We start from the raw sequence: 19796 nt of genomic DNA, 5'->3' as shown, positions 1-19796 counted from the left end.
GAGGCTCTTAATTTCCTGAGAACTGAACACAACCTAAATGGCTTTATTGCCAGAGAACTAAAAATTTAGACAACTTGGTGCTGCAAATGTTCACCTGATACATGGCCTGTTTATAGCCATCTTGTTCCTAGAATCATAGAATATTAAGGTTGGAAAAGACCACTACGATCATCTAGAGCAACCATCAGTCTATCACCACCATACCACTAACCATGACCCTCAGCGCCACATCTACATGGTTCTTGACCACCAAGACCACCTCCCTGGGCAGCCTGTTCCAATGCCTCATTTTTTCTTAATACTGTTAAGTATTAGGTATTAATTCTTAATACCCAAATCTCCCCTGGCACAACTTGAGGCTGTTATCTTTCATCCTATTTCACCCTGTTGTCATAGAGTCAAGCACTGGAACAGACAGCCTGTCTTTCAGGCCAAGGCTATTTATCCTCTTCATTATTAGGTCTGCTTAATACTTCCTGTCTTTAGGCATTGGCTGTCTACCCCAGCAGTCTGCTTCCAGCCCCAGCCTACACCTGCTGCTCCTCTCCTGATAAATCCTCCCAGTTCTCAGTGAGGTACAGATCTCAGGGGTCACGTCAGGACAAGCACATGCACAGCATCCAGGACTTTGCAGGGTTTGATGCTGAGCATCCCGATGGCTGGAAACAAGCAAGTGCCACCGAATGGGCAGCAGGGAGATGAAGGGAAAGAGCAAAGATACAGCCTGGCCCTAGCAAAATGCTGCTCGGCTTCATCCACAGCACATATATAATGTGCACCAAGTGTCACAGAGGCCCTCTGGAAAGTGAAGGTAGTGTAATTCCTGTGTTTGTAACATAATACAATTTTAGGTAAATTGCCCTTAGCTCAAATAGTTCTTACCGTTTCATGCTCTCTTTTACAATCTACCTAAAGTTCTCCAAGTACGATGGGTACTTTGGACACATACTAGTTGTCCTTCTGTCATTTCAATTAAGGGGGTTTACTGTGAGCAGGAACAGGTGTGAATGCAGCTGCTGGGACACCGTAATTAGGGGACTTCATGTTATAAGCACAGGAAAACAATTACAGAAACTATTATCTCCTTTTTCAAATGCAAACAACCCTGAAGCAGTGTAAAACTCACATGAAAGCAGCTCTGACCTTCAGCTAGCAGGCCTGTTTAAATAATTACCTTATGTCTGCTTTTGTATTTTTAAAACAACAAATTAGGTATAATAAAAATGGAATTCTGATCCCAGAGCATATAACATACAGTCAGCTTTGTGCCATTCTCTTCTCACTGAGAAATAAGGATAAATAGGCTCATGCAGGGCTTTATTCAGCAAATGCTGGTGAGAATTCAAATAACTCATCAGCTGACTACCCATGCGCTTCAACACTGCACTTGAAAGGCTTTAATGACAAGATCATCACTCATGTCTAGTGTAAGTGTATCAAACTGATAAATATCATTTGACAAGTATACTTAAAAAACTGTCTTGAGTGCTTTCAAGAAGCGCTGTAAATGATGTGTGATCCTGAACATGTATTTATTCTGTATGACTTGAACTGGGTCACAAGGAATGAAGCGTTATATGACAGAACTAGTATGTTCCTCTATAATTCATGAATGCTTACCTCCTCATTTACAGCACACTTGTAAACAAGCCCAGCTCCTGCTGAACACAGGGAGAGGCAAAGCAGTCTGCAGAATCAGTAATTACCCGTTCTCAGTCACAGATGTGCTTTCCTATACTTTGAAAACACTTAAGCTTGACTCCAAAGGAGGACATTTAATTAAAACTGCCTTCCTGTGGGAGATTTTCTGTTCTCCCATTAAAATGGTTGTTTTCTTGGCAATGTCTAGCTGCCTGCCAGTCTAGTTGCTATGTGGAACATATTTTCAAGCACACTTGGTGTGGTAGATCTGCCTGGGAGGCTAGATCTCTGCAGAGATGCACAGAAGGTGAAGCACAGGCTTACGTGTAGTGGATGTTGGCTTGCTGGAGGTAGGGTAGAAGACTTCGGGACGTGTTCTGTGGCACACGCACATCGATGACCGTACCTTCAGAGATGTGGAAGGTGCTGCTGGGCTGCCACAAGTCCACCTGTAGTGCAGGAACCAACCTGTAATTCATATGTATTCAGTGTAGGTGGGGAAATCCAGGAGATGGGACGCTTGAAGCTATGCAGACAAACACTCTAGGCATAATATAGACAATAAAATAATATTCAGCGGTCCAGCTGAACATCTGTGGGGAATGGAGCAAGTTCTGAGGAATGATTGTCTCCAGCTTGCCAGAATTCTCATGGGAGATTTGCCAATGGGAAACAAAAAATGACCACAGGGACATGCCTCTTCAAATGGTTTGAAACAAAGGCCACCTCCAACTTCTTGCACAGCAACAGACTATTCCATGTTCCCTTCATATTTCCTTCTGTGGAGTCCATGATTGTTTCTTAAATTTGTTTTACAAAGTGTTTTATGTGCTAAGTAGAGCACTAAAAGACATGAACACTCAGGCGAGGTGGAAGGTATTGTATATACCAGTGTTGTTTGCAAAGTGTGCCCATTTTATTTTTGATAATAAATAGATCAGAGCTCAGTAATTGTAAATGAAGTGACAAAATGATGGAATTTATATAGTGAAAAAAAAACATGCTAGTTACTAACTGATAGCAAAGCTGTTAGTGTGGAATTTACACTTGTACATACCAAAGGTTTTACTTTCTTCTGTTGACAAATTTGAAATACACTTGGAAATTTTAGCTCAGAACACGAAATATTTAGCACATCTTGCCTGGTCTTGCTACAAACCTTGGAGAAGCGAGTATGCTCCTGCAACACAGGGTAGTTTCTCTGGTGGTAGTAAGAATATTCTGTCAAAAAGGCATCTGACCTGATACTGCCTCTCAAGGAGGAGTGACTTCAGTTCAGTTTAATGCAATTAAATGTCCACTACATTGTAAGGAAAAGACCGAAACACAACAGCAGCCTCTTTCTATTCTTGCCAAAACCTCTCTCTGCTTCATACTGGCACAATATGGTCTATAGATCTACATGAACTTGCCAGGTGGGCGCAGCATCTTTTGCAGTCGAAAACCAGGACTGGCAAAGTTCTTGAGGCTGGTGAAGCTGACAGCAGCTATGGCAGATGGTCAGTAGAAACTGAACTCATGAATTAAATGGTGCTAAATGTAGCTTATAAGTAAAGATCCTCTCACTGTGCTAACACCTTATGTTTGTTAGTCTATCAATCTTTTCTATTTTGATTAATTATAGTCATTCAGTGAATTTCCCCCCTTAATTTAATAAAGTTGATTTTAAACATGGTTAATTAGGAATGTATATTCGACTTCTGAGCACAGAGTGTAAAAACCCCATTGCTCTTGGAGTAACAGCATATCAATGAGCTCTGTGTGAGCCATCTCTATAAAAATAGCAACAGTTTTTATATGCAAACGTAATGCAACTGAAGTGTTTCCTGATATCTACACATACAAATCTGGAAATAAGTTACAGATATTAAGAAAAAATAAACCAAAACACACAATTGAGATATACCTGGAACTTGTCTGTATTCTTGATAGTTACTCAGGTGTCATTTTGGATTTCTTCATTATCACGGGGGGGATAAGCCAACAAATATTCACACCATTGTTTATAACATCATGAAACTTTTCCATTTCTGAGTTATTCTAGCTGTCCCTCACATTACTGGCTTTAAGGGAACATCAAAACCAGAACCAGACAGCTACATAATTTATGAAATCACCAGTATGTTGCATGCTTGAATCTGGTGATGAAAACAGTATTTCACTACTAGCATTGTCCTGGAAGTGAGACAAAAACATCCCATTTTTAGAAAGCAAACCACTCTTCTTTGACCCAGTTCCCTATTAGGATAAATTTGCTTTCAGCTGATTTTCCCTTTGTATACTTTGCAATGTAAACAAAGTGTTGAGCGCTCATCTGGGAGATGTTACCTGTGCTACTCAGAGCACCACTTCAATTGCTTTTATTCTATAAAGCATATAACAAGAAACACGTTTCTCCAACAGACATTTTATTTATATTGCAACTTCCAACTTGTCCTTGGCATGGAGACCGTGCATGAAAAGAAGACACACACAAGATGGATTGAAGAGCAGGCATGTCAGGTCCGAGCATATCCAATTATCTTCTACTTACTGTCAGTTTTAGGAGACCTCATCACTGCATCCCCAGTGGGTACTGAGGGCTCTGTTGGAGTCATCGCTCTTCTTTCAACATCATTCCTCCATCAAGAGTGCTTCATATTTCAACTCTGTGTTAGCAGATGGCTAGCACATGGTGTTCTTCTGTTCTTGAACTATCTTTGATACCATGTTGTTGTCCCCACACATTACGCATTACCTATTACATGGTATTTTGGATGATGTACCAGTTAGTGCTAACAGGCATGTATTTGATTTGCTGGGTCCTGAGAAGATTCTCCAGCTACCAAAACAAGCAGATGCAGAAAGCCTACTGAACTGTCTGAACATACAGCCAAATATTTGAACATCAAAATTTACCTGGCACCTGGAGGCTAGAGAAGAAGAGATGTGCTTCAGAGTATGTCTTCAACCCTAAATATTCTCATTTCATTTGAGTAGGGCCTTCTAACAGTCTTGTTTCCAAGACCTTTCCTATCTGTCATGAGTTGCCCTTAGAGAGTCACAGGTTTCAATCCTGCCCAGGTCGGGTTTTTCAGCAGGATCAGACTTGGAACCTGCTGCTGCACTCAGTGTGACAGTGAACACACACTTATATAAACTATGCTCTTTGTGTACGCCTATCTCGTACACGTCACCGATCCTTCCAGAAAAGGGGAAGGGGCTGACACGCAAATCCCCGTATTTCACCTAATACAACACATTATTAACTGTGACTACATAGTAAGTGCTCTACTAACTTCATATCCTTTTTCCAACATTACTCATCCGATAAAAGTCCCAAGGATTCATTTTATGCTTAGGAAAGACGGTGCTCCTTGGGTTTCATTATAGGCAGTTTCTTTTTAACCTGAGGTGGTAAAGATAGCTGAACAGTGTAAATGTATTAGCTTTTATCTGGACAGCTTCCAAACTGCAGCAGCCCTGAACCCATTAGTCACATCTTTGGCTCTGCATAACAATGAAAAGTCAACACCAGCAAAAGGGACAAATATTTGTAGAAGATTTGGATGCTGAATTCAGAATTTCTTCCAAAATTAAAAATTATGCAAATAATTTTCCAATAAGACAAATATTTTCTCACTGTAATCCTGTCATAAAGAGTGTACAAATCTTCACTGCTCTGCTGAGACAGAAACCAGAGCAGGGAGCTCTACACTATACACTATACTAGCTCTACACTAATACACTAATTCCAGGTTTCCCTCCAACTAGCTGTGCCAGTGAAGAGGAGCCCTAAAATAAAGCAGTCTTCTTACTTTTCCCTTCAAACACATCACTGCATAAATCCTGCATTTCTTTTCTTCCTTTAAGTCACTGAAAGAACTCCCCAACTTCTTCAGACCGCAGAACTTAGTATTATAGGAAGTAGTGTATCATACAAAAAAAGCTCATGCTTTGCATTTAAAGCCATTTTCTCGGGCAGTACCTCCAGTTGTTCTTTTTCAGTTTTTCCCAGTTTCTTCCTTTGTTTAGTGTGTAAGGACAGTGCTTGGTGCTCTCACTGGATTTGTCATTGTGTGTAGATCAAAAGAGCTGACTGATGCATGTCATTGAAACTAACTAGGATAACTGCCGTAATTCACATCTACTATTTGGATAAAAGTGTTTACATGATTTATTTCTGTTGTACCTCATAAAGATAGCAATTTTGTTACACTTTTATTACATAGCAATTACAGTTACTGTATTTTTTAAGTTATATACAGCAAAACAGATGCTAAAGGAGACCTTAACGTCACTATGGAGATGGAATCTACTTCTAGATTCTTTGGAGAAATGTTGTCAAATGTAAGGTTCAGAATACAATTACTGTTATGACACCACCAGCTCACCTGGCTTTGCATTTCTGATCCTCTTGTGAAAGGGAATTTGTAGTCACTAATACAAGTATTGATACTGTCAGGATGTATAGGTTTTGCATTTGCATCTTTATGTTTATGTATTGGCATATAAACACCCTAAATTGTGCTGAAACTCATTAGACACATTTTCAGTTAGAAATACAACAGTAGAAAATAGAGAATAGAGGTGGTATCTGCTCTAGCCTCACGAATGTTGTCAGAAGTTTTACTATCAAAGCTTGATCACATAACACATAAAAAATGGAGTCATGCACGTGTGAATACACATGAACATATACAATGTGCAATAGAATTACATGTTAAACTTCTTTTGGTATAGTTGTAAAGAATGAATGAAAGGAGAATGAGACCCGTTGAATCTGATATTGGCAGATAGTTATAGCTGTGCTCTAGTTCACCTGAAAAGACTCCAACTACTCCTCTGTAAGTGTAGTCACCCTTGTGGATATTTTCAGGATCAATAATTATTTCATGCTCACATGCCCTTGCCAATTAAGGAACATTACTGACAGTCCTGACTGCAAATCTCCTTCAGCTTTCCTTTACATGCAACAAGAAAGTAGGAGTTTCTTTATGCTTTCTAGAAGGACTTACAGGGTAAACCTGGCTGCTGGTGCAAAGTAATTTAAGTTTCTGATTTAGCACACTAGACATTTAATTGGCTGTAACTTTTCAGTATTTATTTGGTTTTGAGTGAGGCTGCTAAGAATAATAAATCGAGATTGATTCACTGAATTGCAGCAACCATAATACCGGCAGTAATAGACTGGGAACAATGCACAGCTTGAGGTTTTGAGTTTTGCAGGTATTTCTGAAACTATAACACAGTAATGATCTTGCTGCTCTGCTCACACTGATATAATTTTACCCAGGACTCTACACTGCAGAAAAGAACTTGTTGGTTGTTCCTCAAGAGAGTCACTGAGTAAAACACATGGCACAGTTATTTGGTAATTGAATGCCCATTCCCCCAAGTACAGATGCCAATGGCCTAAGAAGATTTGAAAGATGTGAAACATTCTTTAGCAGACTCATAAAAAAAACAACAACAAACAAAGAAACCCTGCTATTTCTTATTAAACTATTAATGGCTTGGTTCATTCTGCAGTTGTTGCTGCACTGCGTGAGAACTGGAGTAATGAGCCCTGGTCTGGTCCTGCTCCTACTGAAGCAATGGGAGCTGGGCGATGACTTTGTTGATCTTGGACTCAGGGTTCCTCACCAGTTAAAGGGAAAGCAGATTTTTCCCACCTCAGAAAGTCCAGACTTCCTGTATTGTATGTGAGCTCATGTGCGTGTACTCATTATATGGGCTCTCTGCTTTTATCTTCAATCTCCTACTAAAGTTTTCTTGGAACAGTATTTTCCTTCTGAGCCTGGAAAGTAGTTTTATAGACCCTTGTTCTTACATACTGATGTTTAACCCCATGATGGTCCATCTGTATCTGAAACTTTCTGTGTGTATCTGACTGCCTTGTGTTAGATTAAAACTAACTGCAGCATCTGGCCATATAAATACAAGATGTTCGTAATATATCCAAAGTAAAATGAGCAAAGCCCTGGCTACTGAAATTATTCTGCCTTTCTGCAGAGCAGGAATGCCTTTATTTAGTCTGTGTTCTCACTGCATTTTCAGGTGGACTTTTGTTCTCTGAAGCCTTTTTCAGCATTTGCATTTGGAGCTGCAAATGATCAGATTTACAGCCAACTGATCATTTTTCCCCATAAGATATTTCTGATTCCCTGAACTGCAATGACGGGATCAATTCAGGGATTACAATGGATAAGCAGCTGCTAGAGAGCTAGGAAACAATCAGAAGGAGCTGTAGCTTCAAGGCTACTCTGCCACTGCATGGCTGGCTCCTCCCAGCGTTGAAGAAAGTGCTTGGCTGCACCCAGGAATTTCTTTTGTAAAACCTACTGAAGAATGAGTAGTCTGACTCTATTGTGCCAGGAATGTTCACAGAGCAGTGGCTTCTTTGCTATTTATACAAACAACACCAATTCCAGTCAGGCATATGTGATTTAATGTGCTCATAGACCTCTGGTAGAGTAGAAGTTATCAGCTGGGGCTTGAATGAAGTGGCACTTCAAAAATAATGCTTACGAAAGAAAATTCCAGAGCAGATAAACCAAATCTGATGGTTCTGAGAACCCGAGCAAATCTGTTTATTTGCAAAGAAGTTTGGAATGTGACATTTGTTTCTGTCAGTCATGTCCAACAGATTTAAAACCATGAAAGGGTTCATAAATCAGCATCAGGCTTCTCAGATTGCCTCCTAAACAAGAAAGAGGGAGAGACAAGGGGCAGTCACTGGAGATGATGTGAGGCAGAAGGGCAGGGGATAGACCAGAGGAGCCCTGCAGGACAGAGACTGGGCAATTCTGTGATACTCAGGTCACTCCATCTCATCATAAACATTTATATTTCTTTGTTAACAATTGTAACAACTTGCAAATGATTAGGATGAGAAGAATGAGCCCGAAAATTTCTGAGTCAGAAGTTTTGTGTCATATCAGTAAAATGAGATAGCAGAAAAGGACTGCAGCAGAATGCCTAGGATTTTAGGTCAGTGTCTATTATTGCATCAGAGCAGCCATCAGTCCAGGAACTATGACAGTGATCAACCATTAGAAAGAAAGAGCTCCATGAGTATGCACTTGAATTGTTAATAATTTCGTTGCATTTTAGTCTATTGTAACCATTTGAAAACCTCTCCTAAAGCTGCTATGCAATGTTCTTACATGAAAGCTGGAAGAGGAGCTCTACCACCATTCATCCCTACCATACTCATCATCTTATCTGCCCCAGTGGTCTCAGACACAGGCACTGCACGAGAGGCGTTCAAGGATGTGCAGTGGTGCTGGTAGTGGGAAGCCTGGTTACCCAGCTCTTACTTTCTCAGGGAAACTGAAAGAATCTTGTCAGAGGCAGGTAGTGGAGACAAGGGATACTGCTGACTGGTGGCATCTTGCCCTTCTGCAGAGCAGTGGCTGCTGCCTTCATCACTGGGTGAAAACCAGAAACTGGGACCTTCTGCATTAAACGATGGCAGGCTCCCTACCTGCTTTGTTTCTTATGAGTTCTGACACATAGTGCCTTAGGAAGCACTTGCAGTTGTGGCAGTGATTGAGTTCTAAGAACTCACTGAGAAATTGCTCTGAGGAGATGATGGCACTTTGTCCACAGGGTGGGGCTGCAAGGGGAGCGTGGATGGGTCAGAGCCACCTCCTGCTGCTTTGCAGGCTGGATGGCAGCCAGCGCGACCCAGTGCATTTAGCCTTCCTTTTTGCTTGGATACTGTGGATGAGTTTGTTTGAGTTAATCTGTTGAATTCAAAGAAGTTTAAACAACTTTACAGAACTCACAGCAGGCAAATTTTCTACCGAAAGGCTGGCTATTTTTAATGGCAGCTCAGGTCTGCGAGCTATGATCACCCATTGGGGAAAAAAAGCAACATTTTGTCACCTACAAGTTAATTGAAGTAGCCTATGAAGGCATCAATTTATAATAATGATTAATAACAAAGCACTGTGGGCAGTGGAGCTACAGACCAAAACTAATTTGTGGAAATTACTCAGCAAGTGATTATGACTAATGTGATTTGCCTTTGGGCAATTCATGAACCAAAAGTTAAATGTGTGGAATGACATTATCCATTACTCATTCAGTACAGACAATGGCATTTGTACTGTAGCAGAGCCTATTTACTCCAGACGAGTTTAAGGGATTTATTGTATTAAGCATTACATGGATTTTATTTGTTTATTTATTCATTTTTGGGGGGCAAATATCTATCCTAAGGAGCTCCAAGTGCTATGGTTAAAAACTCTAAAGGGATTACACCAGCCAGTGTAGTTGAGTTAGCCAGTGTAAGGGAAACTGTTGATCACAGCCTGAACCTCTGATTAACCATCTGAGGAAAGCAACGAGTCAGCTGTGGGAGCACAGGTGAAGATAATTCAGCTATGCTCCTGGAAGGGGTAGAGCTTGACTCCACCTCTCCTAAATCCCATTTAAGGGCTGACCACCACTAAGGTTGCATCTCTTTCTGGAGATTGCTCCTTTGTGAAGTTTTGGTGGTGAGCCTCAACATTCTCCGTCTTGACTGAAGGCCTCAGAGTTGGTAAGTTTTTTCCATAGATACCCTCTGGCTATCTATTTACAACTATACTTGTGTTGTTCCAACTACACAGCCTTATAGCTCACATACTGGTAGCACAGCAGTGCTGTTTGTGATCAGACATTTTCATGTGGATTGAAGCCCTTGAGTATCCATCCAGCCTTTGCTGCAAGCTTTGTTGCTCATGCAGTGGCAGTCTGTCATTACTACCTAAGTGAATTAGTGAAGGCATTTTAAGATATTGTGCACACACTAAGACATATAGCCAATTCCAAGACCATCCTTGAAGGAGCCTTTGGTGTAGGTTTCTACAAATGCATGTTTAAGAGAAGACTCCTTTTGTGCCTGATTCTCTCATCAAAAGTGGTGGAGGCTGCAGCCTGCTGGCTTGTATGGGATTGGGTGCAGCATGGCATTCCCACCTCTTTCCTTACTTCCCTGCTGTATCTTTCTTTTCCCCAGATCAGGTGAGACAAACAACAGGTAGTTCATTCTAAGGTATAAAAGATAGATAGTTTTTACATGCTTTCATACATTTTTAAAATGATCTATGTCATGGGATTTTTCTTAGGAGAATTTATCAGCAGTGGGTTCATTTTATATTACTACCAAGAAATATAATACCCCTAGAAGTGGGGGAGATCTCTGTTGCTTAGCAGATCACAGAAATAAAGAAGTCAGATCAGACTTAAAATGACAAAATCTGCTCAGGAATTATCAGTCATAAGGCTGGTCATTATGAAATGAGTAGATAAAATAAGTGTGTGGAAAATATACATAAATCACCCTTGCTAGCACCCATTTATTTTCTTCCCGATTGTTTTCCCTTTATCATAATTGGTGGATGCTAAGAAGGAGTAGCTTTGCATTTCTTTTGTTCTCAGCTTGATGCCAAATTACACCCCTTTGTTATAGGGCAATCAATGTACTTTTCTGTGACTTCACGATTAAGTCCTTTAGAAGGATATGCCTGTTTGAACTTGACAGAGATGACATTTTCTTTTAATTCTTTGGGTTATGAAAGAATGTTCAGAGGCAAAGGCAAGTGATTCTGTCTTACAAGTGTGGAATTTAAAGGCAGAAGGAACAGGCTGGAATAAATACAGAGCACCACAAGTCTATTACTAAGCTCTTTCTATGAGACACAGTGAGAAGGAAGCCTGGAACAGCAGAGATTGTCTTCTCTTTCCCTTGCCAGCCTATAGAAAAGAAGAATGAGCAACCCATTGGTAGCCACAGCAGTGTGGTCATAGAATCAATGAATCATAGAACCACTGGAAAGACCACTAAGATCTCTAATCCAATCATCAGTGCATCCCCTCATTAACCATGTCCCTCAGTGTCACATCTACCCTTTTCTTGAACACCTCCAGGGATGGTGACATTATCACTTCCCTGGGCAGCTTGTTCCAATGCATTACCAGCGGTTATGGAGCACACTATGCTCAGGGGGTGTTGTTTTTGCTTTTTCATGTGACAAATAACACCTCTCTGTGAAGATCCCAAGAAGTAAGTGATGAAATTCTGGGAAGTGTGGTCTTCTGGTGGCAGTGCTATTCTGAGATTTTTGGAGGGATTGACTTCCAGGTCCTAGCTCTACCAGCATAGTTTGAAGTGATCTTTGTTTTGCTGCATGTCATGTCACAGTGCTGCATTAAGCAGCCTCCTGTCAGCAGGTCAAGAGAGATTATCCTCCCCCTTTCTTTAGCCCTGGTGAGGCTTCACCTGAAATACTGCATCCAGTTCTGGGTTCCACTGTACAAGAAACACATGGGGCTTCTGGAGAAAGTCCAATGAAGGGCTACTAAAATGATTAACAAACTGGGATGAGCCAGGAAAGGCTGGGGCTGCTGGGCTTGTTACTATGAGGGTGACAGAGCACTGGCACTTCCACAGAGATATTCAAAAGCCACCCAGACACAGTTCTGACTAATGTCCTCTATAAGACCTTGTCTGAGCTGGGGTTTGGATTAGCCAATCTCCAGAGGTCATTTCCAACCTCAGTTTTTCTACGTTTCTGTGGTCCGATGAATTTGTGATTCTTACCACATGTAGAGAGGCAGTCAAGCAGTTGCAGATGGGACAGCCCCAAGACCTAAATAGCAGCCAAATCCATCCTGTTTTCATGAAACTGGGTGTCAGTACTGTCTTATATTAAATATATATATATATATCTGCCCATCAACCTCCTTAGTTCCCTACCTCATAAAAATCAATCATTTTCTAATTAACTACGCAGATTCTGATGTACTTTGCCAAAATTTTATTATCCTGTTCTCAGAGTTGTAGCATGCAACTATTTATTCAAGTTTCTACTGCTCCCACTTTGAAACTGGGTGAACGAATCTCCTTCTGGGAGCCTAAGGGAGCTCTGTAATGAGAAACAGTTGCAGGAAGGTGAGTAACCCTTTTGCTTTGCAGGGTTTGCAATATGAGGAGAAAGGAAAAAACATATGTGCTCCCTCTTTATGTTCCAGAATCCAAAGGGAAGAAATTAATGCAAAAAACAGCTTCCACATGTATTTCTTGGTCTGATGGTTAGACTTTTTTCCTAATTTGAGTAAAGTGATTATCCTCTTTGGGGTTTTACTGTAACATTCACAGCTGAGGGTCAGGCCCACAGTCTCCCTGAGACATTAGTAAACTCTGCAGAAACAAATATAAGATGATATTCTTTGACTTGGGCATTACAATGCAAACCACTATAATACATAGCATTAAACACTGAGGTTCCTCATGTAATGTGAATGAAAGCTAAACGTCTTGAGATCCACGTTTACCATCTTAAGTGGAGAAATAATCCAACATGTCAATAAGAAATGTAGAGGTGATAGAGAGAGCCTCAGCCTACCAACTTAAAGCTAGTGTGACATCAATCCTTACCTGGTTGGATATTCTCTGCTGTGAGTCTTCCCCGGGGTGTGGGACCTAAGGTAGTTCAGTCCACTTTCTTATGAACCAGTAGCAAGAAAGCTTCATCATGAAACACTTAATGAAGGTGTGAGTGCTCTAGCATCTTCATTTTTTTCCAATTCAATAAGCAGACTGAGAGTTGGTTGGCTTGTATCCCAGGTGTTAACTACTGGACTATAAAATTACATGCACTTTCACTCTTTGCACCAGTGAGAACAGAATTATGTATATGAAGCTTCAGTAAGAGAAAGAATGAGATGCATTGCAGACTGCCAAATAATTTGCTGGAGGTTGAAGGCGGTGAACAGCAGAGGTGTTTGCTCATGCTCTCAACATTTTGGTACAGCTGATGTGATGCAAAGCTATATAACCCAGGACCACCAAAGTTACCACAGCAATCCACTGGGAGTGTCTGTACAGCCCTTATCAGCCAGACACAAAAGTAGGTTTGAGTTCACTGCGCTGAATTACTTAGCTTGTGTCTGTGCTACCTCTGAGGCTGCCCATCAAACTGCTTTACCTTCATAGTTATGGGGAAAAGTCAGCTGTTGCCCTCCTGCAGAGCATAAGCTAACACAGGTGAACAGCAGAACCTGGGACTCACAGTCAACACCTGGAACAAATTCAACATAGTGATCAGATTGCTACTTCTCTGTCTCTGCTTTGGTTATTCTGTTTTGGAGATTATTAATGAGGTTCATCCATCCCCTGGGTGCCTAAATTAAGTGCATGTGCATGGCACAACCCTTGCTGTGCTGTTGCAAGGATTTAGGGTCCTGCTTGTGGGTAATCTCCTTTGTCCACTGTGATACTGAGCCAGACTGCTGTGGAATGAGTGCCTGTACCTTTGGTAGCTGTGCTAGAAACGCTGAGTACATTTACGCTGTGTTGCACCAGGTAGGATCTCACTACAATGCTTTTCATTTATATCTTCAAGAAAAGGCCAAGGAAGAAAGTTTCTGGCTTGCCAGTGAGTCCCATGGACATTCTGCCAGAGGAATCCTCAGACTAAAGCCACTTTCTTACTTCTGTATATGTTCATATCTTGAAGTCAGTATTTTAATTTAAATCCTAAGCTGGATAATGAAGCATGCAATTGTGTATGCTGGCAAGAAGTGGGAGGGGGGAAAAAGAGCAAACTTGCAAGTGTGTCACATATATTATTTTAGGCAGTAAGTGTTTCCTGTTAAAATTATCAGGCACGATGAATCTGATTCCTTTGCCATTTTATTGAGAAATTAAGAATTTAATGGGAAAAGGCTGTTTTCCAGAGAATTAAGTAGCTTGAAGTAAAATGACAAATGAAAGGCATTTAACCCAGTATGGTTTTCCATGCAAATGTGAAAAAGAAGATGAAAATAATCCAACTCACCTTAAGCCTGTTAAATGCAGCCTTCAGGATCTGTGTCTCCCTCTCATTCTCAGGAACAACACGAATGACTTTATCACTGCCAATAAGAGAACACTGAGTTGACGCTTAAAGGATTCTTGCAGCAGCACAATGCAACAGTAAATAGGTTCAGTCAGTGGCTGTACTTGTGCTTGGCAGTAGAAAATGCCAGGTGAACTGGAGCTGTACTTCTAAACTTTCTGCCTGGGTTAGGCACTTCCATGCAAGTGTTTTGCTCTTTGCAGACATGAGTGTTAGCTTGCCCTTCCGTTTCCGTGTAAATACTTTCATTCCTTGCTTCTAACAACCATTCAAGCAGATATCTTCCATACTGAAAGTGTGCCTCAGAGCAAGAATTATCTATCTTTTGTTTTGCAAAAACATAAAGCATCTTTCTGAAGGCAAGATCAGCAGGATGCACTGCTGTTGTAGGTTTGAAAATGTAATGGGCTTTGAAGGGTACAGTGATCTCATACTTTAAAGAGGGGACTTTATAAGATAGGTGGCCTTCATATCACGGACATACCTTTTGCCTTATACTTGCACAAACTTGTCATGTAAACAGCTATTCATACATGCTCAGAAGGTTCTAGGTAATAGCAGCTCATTTTATGCCCTTTTTTTTTAGTAGATCATAATGAACATAAATTTGCAAACATAGAACAAGAAACTCAATAGCTGTCCATCTCTCTGATGGAACTGTGGGAAGCTGGAGAGCACATGGTAACTTCAGGAAACACAAGCTGTGATTGTGCAATTAAAACATTAAATTTCATATACAAAAAGGGCTGAAATAAGTCTGCACGGCCAATGCTAAGTTTGCTCTTTTCCTACCTTTTATGACTTTGAACTCACACTGTAGTGTTCAGAACTTCTTTCCCCAAAGCCCAAAGAAATCATACAATCTTTATTTGGACAGCTCTGTCTTCCAGCTAGAGTTCTCTTCAACTTTTTTCTAAAGTCCAATTTCTATCTTACTTGGGAGTTTTATGCTGTAGAATTCCTCCTGACACTGAGTGGAAGCTTGTTACTCAAACTTACTGTGAAGCCTCTTACCTTCCTGATGCTTCTGAATCTGCTCAGAAGATACTTGGCTAACTGCATACAACATCAGTGAGTGTGCCTTCACCTATTTCCTTGTCTTAGGAAGGCTCCCAGGCTGCTGCAAACACTTGATCCTTCCTTTGTGGCTGCAGCTCTTTTAAGACTCCCCATCGTTGCAAGAATTCTTAAGGCATTTGCAAGTAAACATTAAATATTGTCAGAATGAGATCTGAAATCCAGGAAGAAAACTAACTCCAATGTGGTGTTAGAAAGTGGCACTCCTTTATTCCTCATGATGCACACTGGGCAACTTGACGAGCAAACACTCCCTCTCAGAGTTCAAGTTCTATATTTGAACAGTTATGACATATGTATACAGTACATTGGCATACATATTCTTTTTCAAGGTCTCTCATAGTATGTTCTAATGTCTCTTTGGACATGGTCAGTGGTGTCTACGGTGGTTGAGTGCCCACCTTCTTCCCCTTTTTTCACCATCTGCTTCATAAGCGAAGCCTTTGACCTACTTCTGTTCACTTTTCCCCAGTTTGGAAGATGTCCATTGCTTATTAGGCCATAGTGAGTCACTTTTTAAAAACAGTGTATGGGGAACCTGAGGAAAATGTCCTTGCATGTTTTGAGGCAGAAGATAAAAGTGTTCTATTGTGACTCCAGTACTTCTCGTGAGGCAAAATCATTGAGGCAGAAGATAAAAGTATTCTATTATGTCCCCAGTGCAAAATTACTGAGAAAAAACAAGACTGTTCACCCACTAAAGCTGAAATTGAAAGCGTTGGAACTATATTTAGAATGTGTGTGCAATAATACTGAGGTAGCCAGAGAAATGGACTTCAGTCCACTGTTCTCAGCTGCTGTTGACCTTACCTGACAAATGGCCTGTGCCTCAGGAGGAAGATTTCTGGAAGGACCCTTTTTATAATTTGGCAGCTCTAAAAATATTAAGGGAAATTACTAAGCTTTTGAGACATGTTGTACCTCCCTTATATGAACTTACACAAAAAGAGAATGCTCCTTAGAGCGTAAAACTGTTGTGTGTTTTCAAGGAAAATAGATGCTCCTAATTTATAATGCACACAAAAGTAATACTTTCCCATTACTCATTTCTCTAAGAGTGTTAAATTGCTGTTAAGAAGGAAATTATTAAAAAGCAGCGATGATTGCCCAGGACATGTGAAGGTGAAGTAATTAATAAAGATTCATTGGAAGTTTCTGGAAGAATTGAGGCAACCAGCATATGCGGAACAGATTCTAATGAAATAAGTATCTAAGCATGTGTTCTGCATCTGTAATGGAATGTTGAAGGGACTGATATCACTTAGGTATGGTCCTGAATTAATACATGTCACTCTAAACTGTCTTGGATTAGCTCAGCAGCTTGGTCATTTCTCACGTGATGAAACACATGCCTTAAAGGGGAAAACATTGGTGCTGTGACTGATTGATCATTTGACACGTCATTGGGAAATGCCTCAAGCTGTGGCTGGCCCTTCTCCTGGAGAGCTCAAAGAAAGCAGTTTGTCATAACTGGTGCTTGTTAGTATTTAATAAAAAAATGGTTAAGCCAATGCCATGAGGCAGTTGTGTTTTTTGTTATACAAGTTCCAGTGAACTCCTGAAGGCTATCACCAAACACCTACTTATGTAGGCTAGACAGCTGGTGGGTAATCATTCTAGATTCTTCCAAAAAGTACGAATACCAGATTCTGCTTTATTCCTGATATCCCCCCAATCAAATAACATAGCCATAAGCTTTCTTAGCAAGGTTTCGTACTGAAAAATCAAATTCTTACCTTAAGCACTATGCAATATGCAATGAATTAAAGGTAGACAGCCAGCAGCCTATGCAATTTTTATGAGTCAGCAACAAATTCTATCAGTTCATAGACTGCTGTGGCTGATAAATAGCAGCTGTATCCCAAACACTCAGAACCATCCCTGGTGACATCTCCTATCCTTGCTCCTGTCTGGCTCTCGAGGAGAAAGGATCAAGTTGATTACGTACACATTTGGGAACGGTTGTTTCATATTGTCTAGCCTGAAGATGCATGTCAGCAGAGTGCTGCTTTAAGCATTATTTTTCTAACCATGCCATCTCTAAATCATTTCTTAAAAGCCTACTTTTAAAATTCTAAACAAATACCAAGATGGTATACATTTTGCAGAAATTAATATAGAACATTCAATTAACCAGGATAAGCTTTCAATTTATCACTAGCAATTAGACTAATGGCATTAAGGACTAGGATTTAGAGGGCTGACTTGAATTTTGTACAAACACAACTGAAAGCATTCACATGCAGCAGCACACGAGCTTTAAAAATTAAACTGACCAGATGAGACGGGTGAGCAAAATGTAGCAGCCAGAGAGTGGTGTCCCCATGGACAGCCTAGTGCCTGAGCAAAATGGGTTACAAACCATTGGCTAGCCCTGACATGCAGTGCGTTTTATGTCCTTCATGATCCTCTTATATTTTTAAGAACAATGTGAAAAATAGTGCAGCTCCTTTTGAAACACAGAATATGCTACATGAGTCTGTGATACACTCTGCCATTGCTGGGGAATGAAAATTCTTGGTTGATTTCTTTGCATCTTTTTATTTACTTCATTGTTTTTCTTATCTATGAACAGACCAGATGGATTCAATGAAGCCATTCTGGAGCACATACACAACTTCTTTACCAATGCTGTGTATGGAATTTCTCTCATGAAGTCACATGGCATGAATTGTGTTTATGTACATTTCTCATTTCCTTCCAGAAAAATCCTTATTGTTATTATCCTGACTAATGTGAACCTTAATCAGCTCTCTCATTTCCCAAGGAATTCAATTAAAATGTGTTTACAAAGATTTACAAGTATTTTAAACAGTTTGAGGAATTATGTTATAAATCAAATACCTATAGGAAAAAAAAAGAAACAACCTAAAAGAAAACAAATCCACACTTACAATCATTTACTCCCAATGGCAGAGGAAATATTATAGCTCTTGGGAACAAGTTGCCATAGCTTTTGCACTTAACTGGTTCACTGAGGTGAGGGAAGTACACACACACCAGAAAATACATCTGATAATACTACATCATGAAAGCCTTTAGACAACTCCCAATAAGCCATCAGCTTTCATGTGCAATGAAAGATCAATTTCTTCATTACTTAATCTCCTCTAAACTCTTATACTAGTCAAAATGTTTCAAAATATTCAAACTTTCTTTATCTGCCTGTTACTGGGGCAGTGTTTCAACCAGAGATTTAGTACACTTACAATAAATTGCTTAAATAAGGCTGGTCTCTCTCTGGAAATAGGAATGTGTAGGAAGGGCACTTAACAAAACTCCTTGAACAGAACTGGAAGGTTTTCTGTACTGGAACAGACACTGATCCAAACAGAAGAGAGCACCATTTGTATTTTTTATGTAGCATTCTGTATAATTTCTGCCTTTTAGTTAACAAGGCGGGAGAACTGATGTTATTCCCGCTACAATGAAGAGTTACCTTATCTGTAATTTTGAAAGAAAATGATTTTGCTTAGGTAATGATGGACACCTCCCTCTAGACCAGGTTGCTCAAAGCCCCATCCAACCTCGCCCTGAATGTCTCCAGGGAGGGGGCATCCCAACCTTACTGGGCAACCTGTTCCAGTGTCTCACCACTCTCACAGTTAAGAATTTATTCTTGATATCTAGTCTAAATCTGCCCTCATCCAGTTTAAAGCCATTTCTCCTCATCTCGTCACTACATGCCTTTATAAAAAGTCCCTCCCTAGCTTTCCTGTAGGCTCCTTCAGGTACTGGAAGGCTGCTATAATGTCCCAGTGGAGCCTTCTCTTCTCCAGGCTGAAGACCCCCAGCTCTCTCAGCCTGTTCTCACAGGGGAGGTACTCCACCCCTCTGATCATCTTTGTGGCCCTCCTGTAGACTCACTTCAACAGCTTGATGTCCTTCTTGTACTGGGGTCTCCAGAACTGGATGCAGTACTCCAGAATGGGTCTTCCAACCCCAGAGTAGAGGGGCAGAATCACCTCCTTCTACCTGCTCATCATGCTTCTCTTCATGCAACTCAGGATGTGGTTGGACTGCTGGACTGCAAGCAAATCCTCTCTGATCTCAAACCATTTTCCACCCAACCTGTATGTGTGCTTGAGATTGCCACAAGCCACATGCGGAACCTTGTACTTGGCCTTGTTGAACTTCATGAGCTTGGCATGGGCCCACATTACAAGACTGTCCAGGTCCCTCTGGATGGCACCCTTTCCCTCTAGT

At 40.7% G+C, this 19796-nt stretch overlaps 1 protein-coding gene across 1 annotated transcript in view; it reads right to left on the bottom strand.

The window, feature by feature from the left end:
• Positions 1–19796, bottom strand: part of CPA6 (carboxypeptidase A6) — a 72272-nt gene that overhangs the window by 28665 nt on the left and 23811 nt on the right. The window contains exons 2-3 of the mRNA XM_072329692.1: positions 14454–14529; positions 1966–2090 (exon numbers count right to left, since the gene is read on the bottom strand). Coding sequence (XP_072185793.1) covers positions 1966–2090; positions 14454–14529 — 201 coding nt within the window. The remainder of the gene's footprint in view (positions 1–1965; positions 2091–14453; positions 14530–19796) is intronic.

This window comes from Excalfactoria chinensis, chromosome 2 (assembly GCF_039878825.1).
Source record: "Excalfactoria chinensis isolate bCotChi1 chromosome 2, bCotChi1.hap2, whole genome shotgun sequence".
NCBI classification, from domain to species: Eukaryota; Metazoa; Chordata; class Aves; order Galliformes; family Phasianidae; genus Excalfactoria; species Excalfactoria chinensis.
This window is presented reverse-complemented; position numbering and strand designations above follow the sequence as displayed.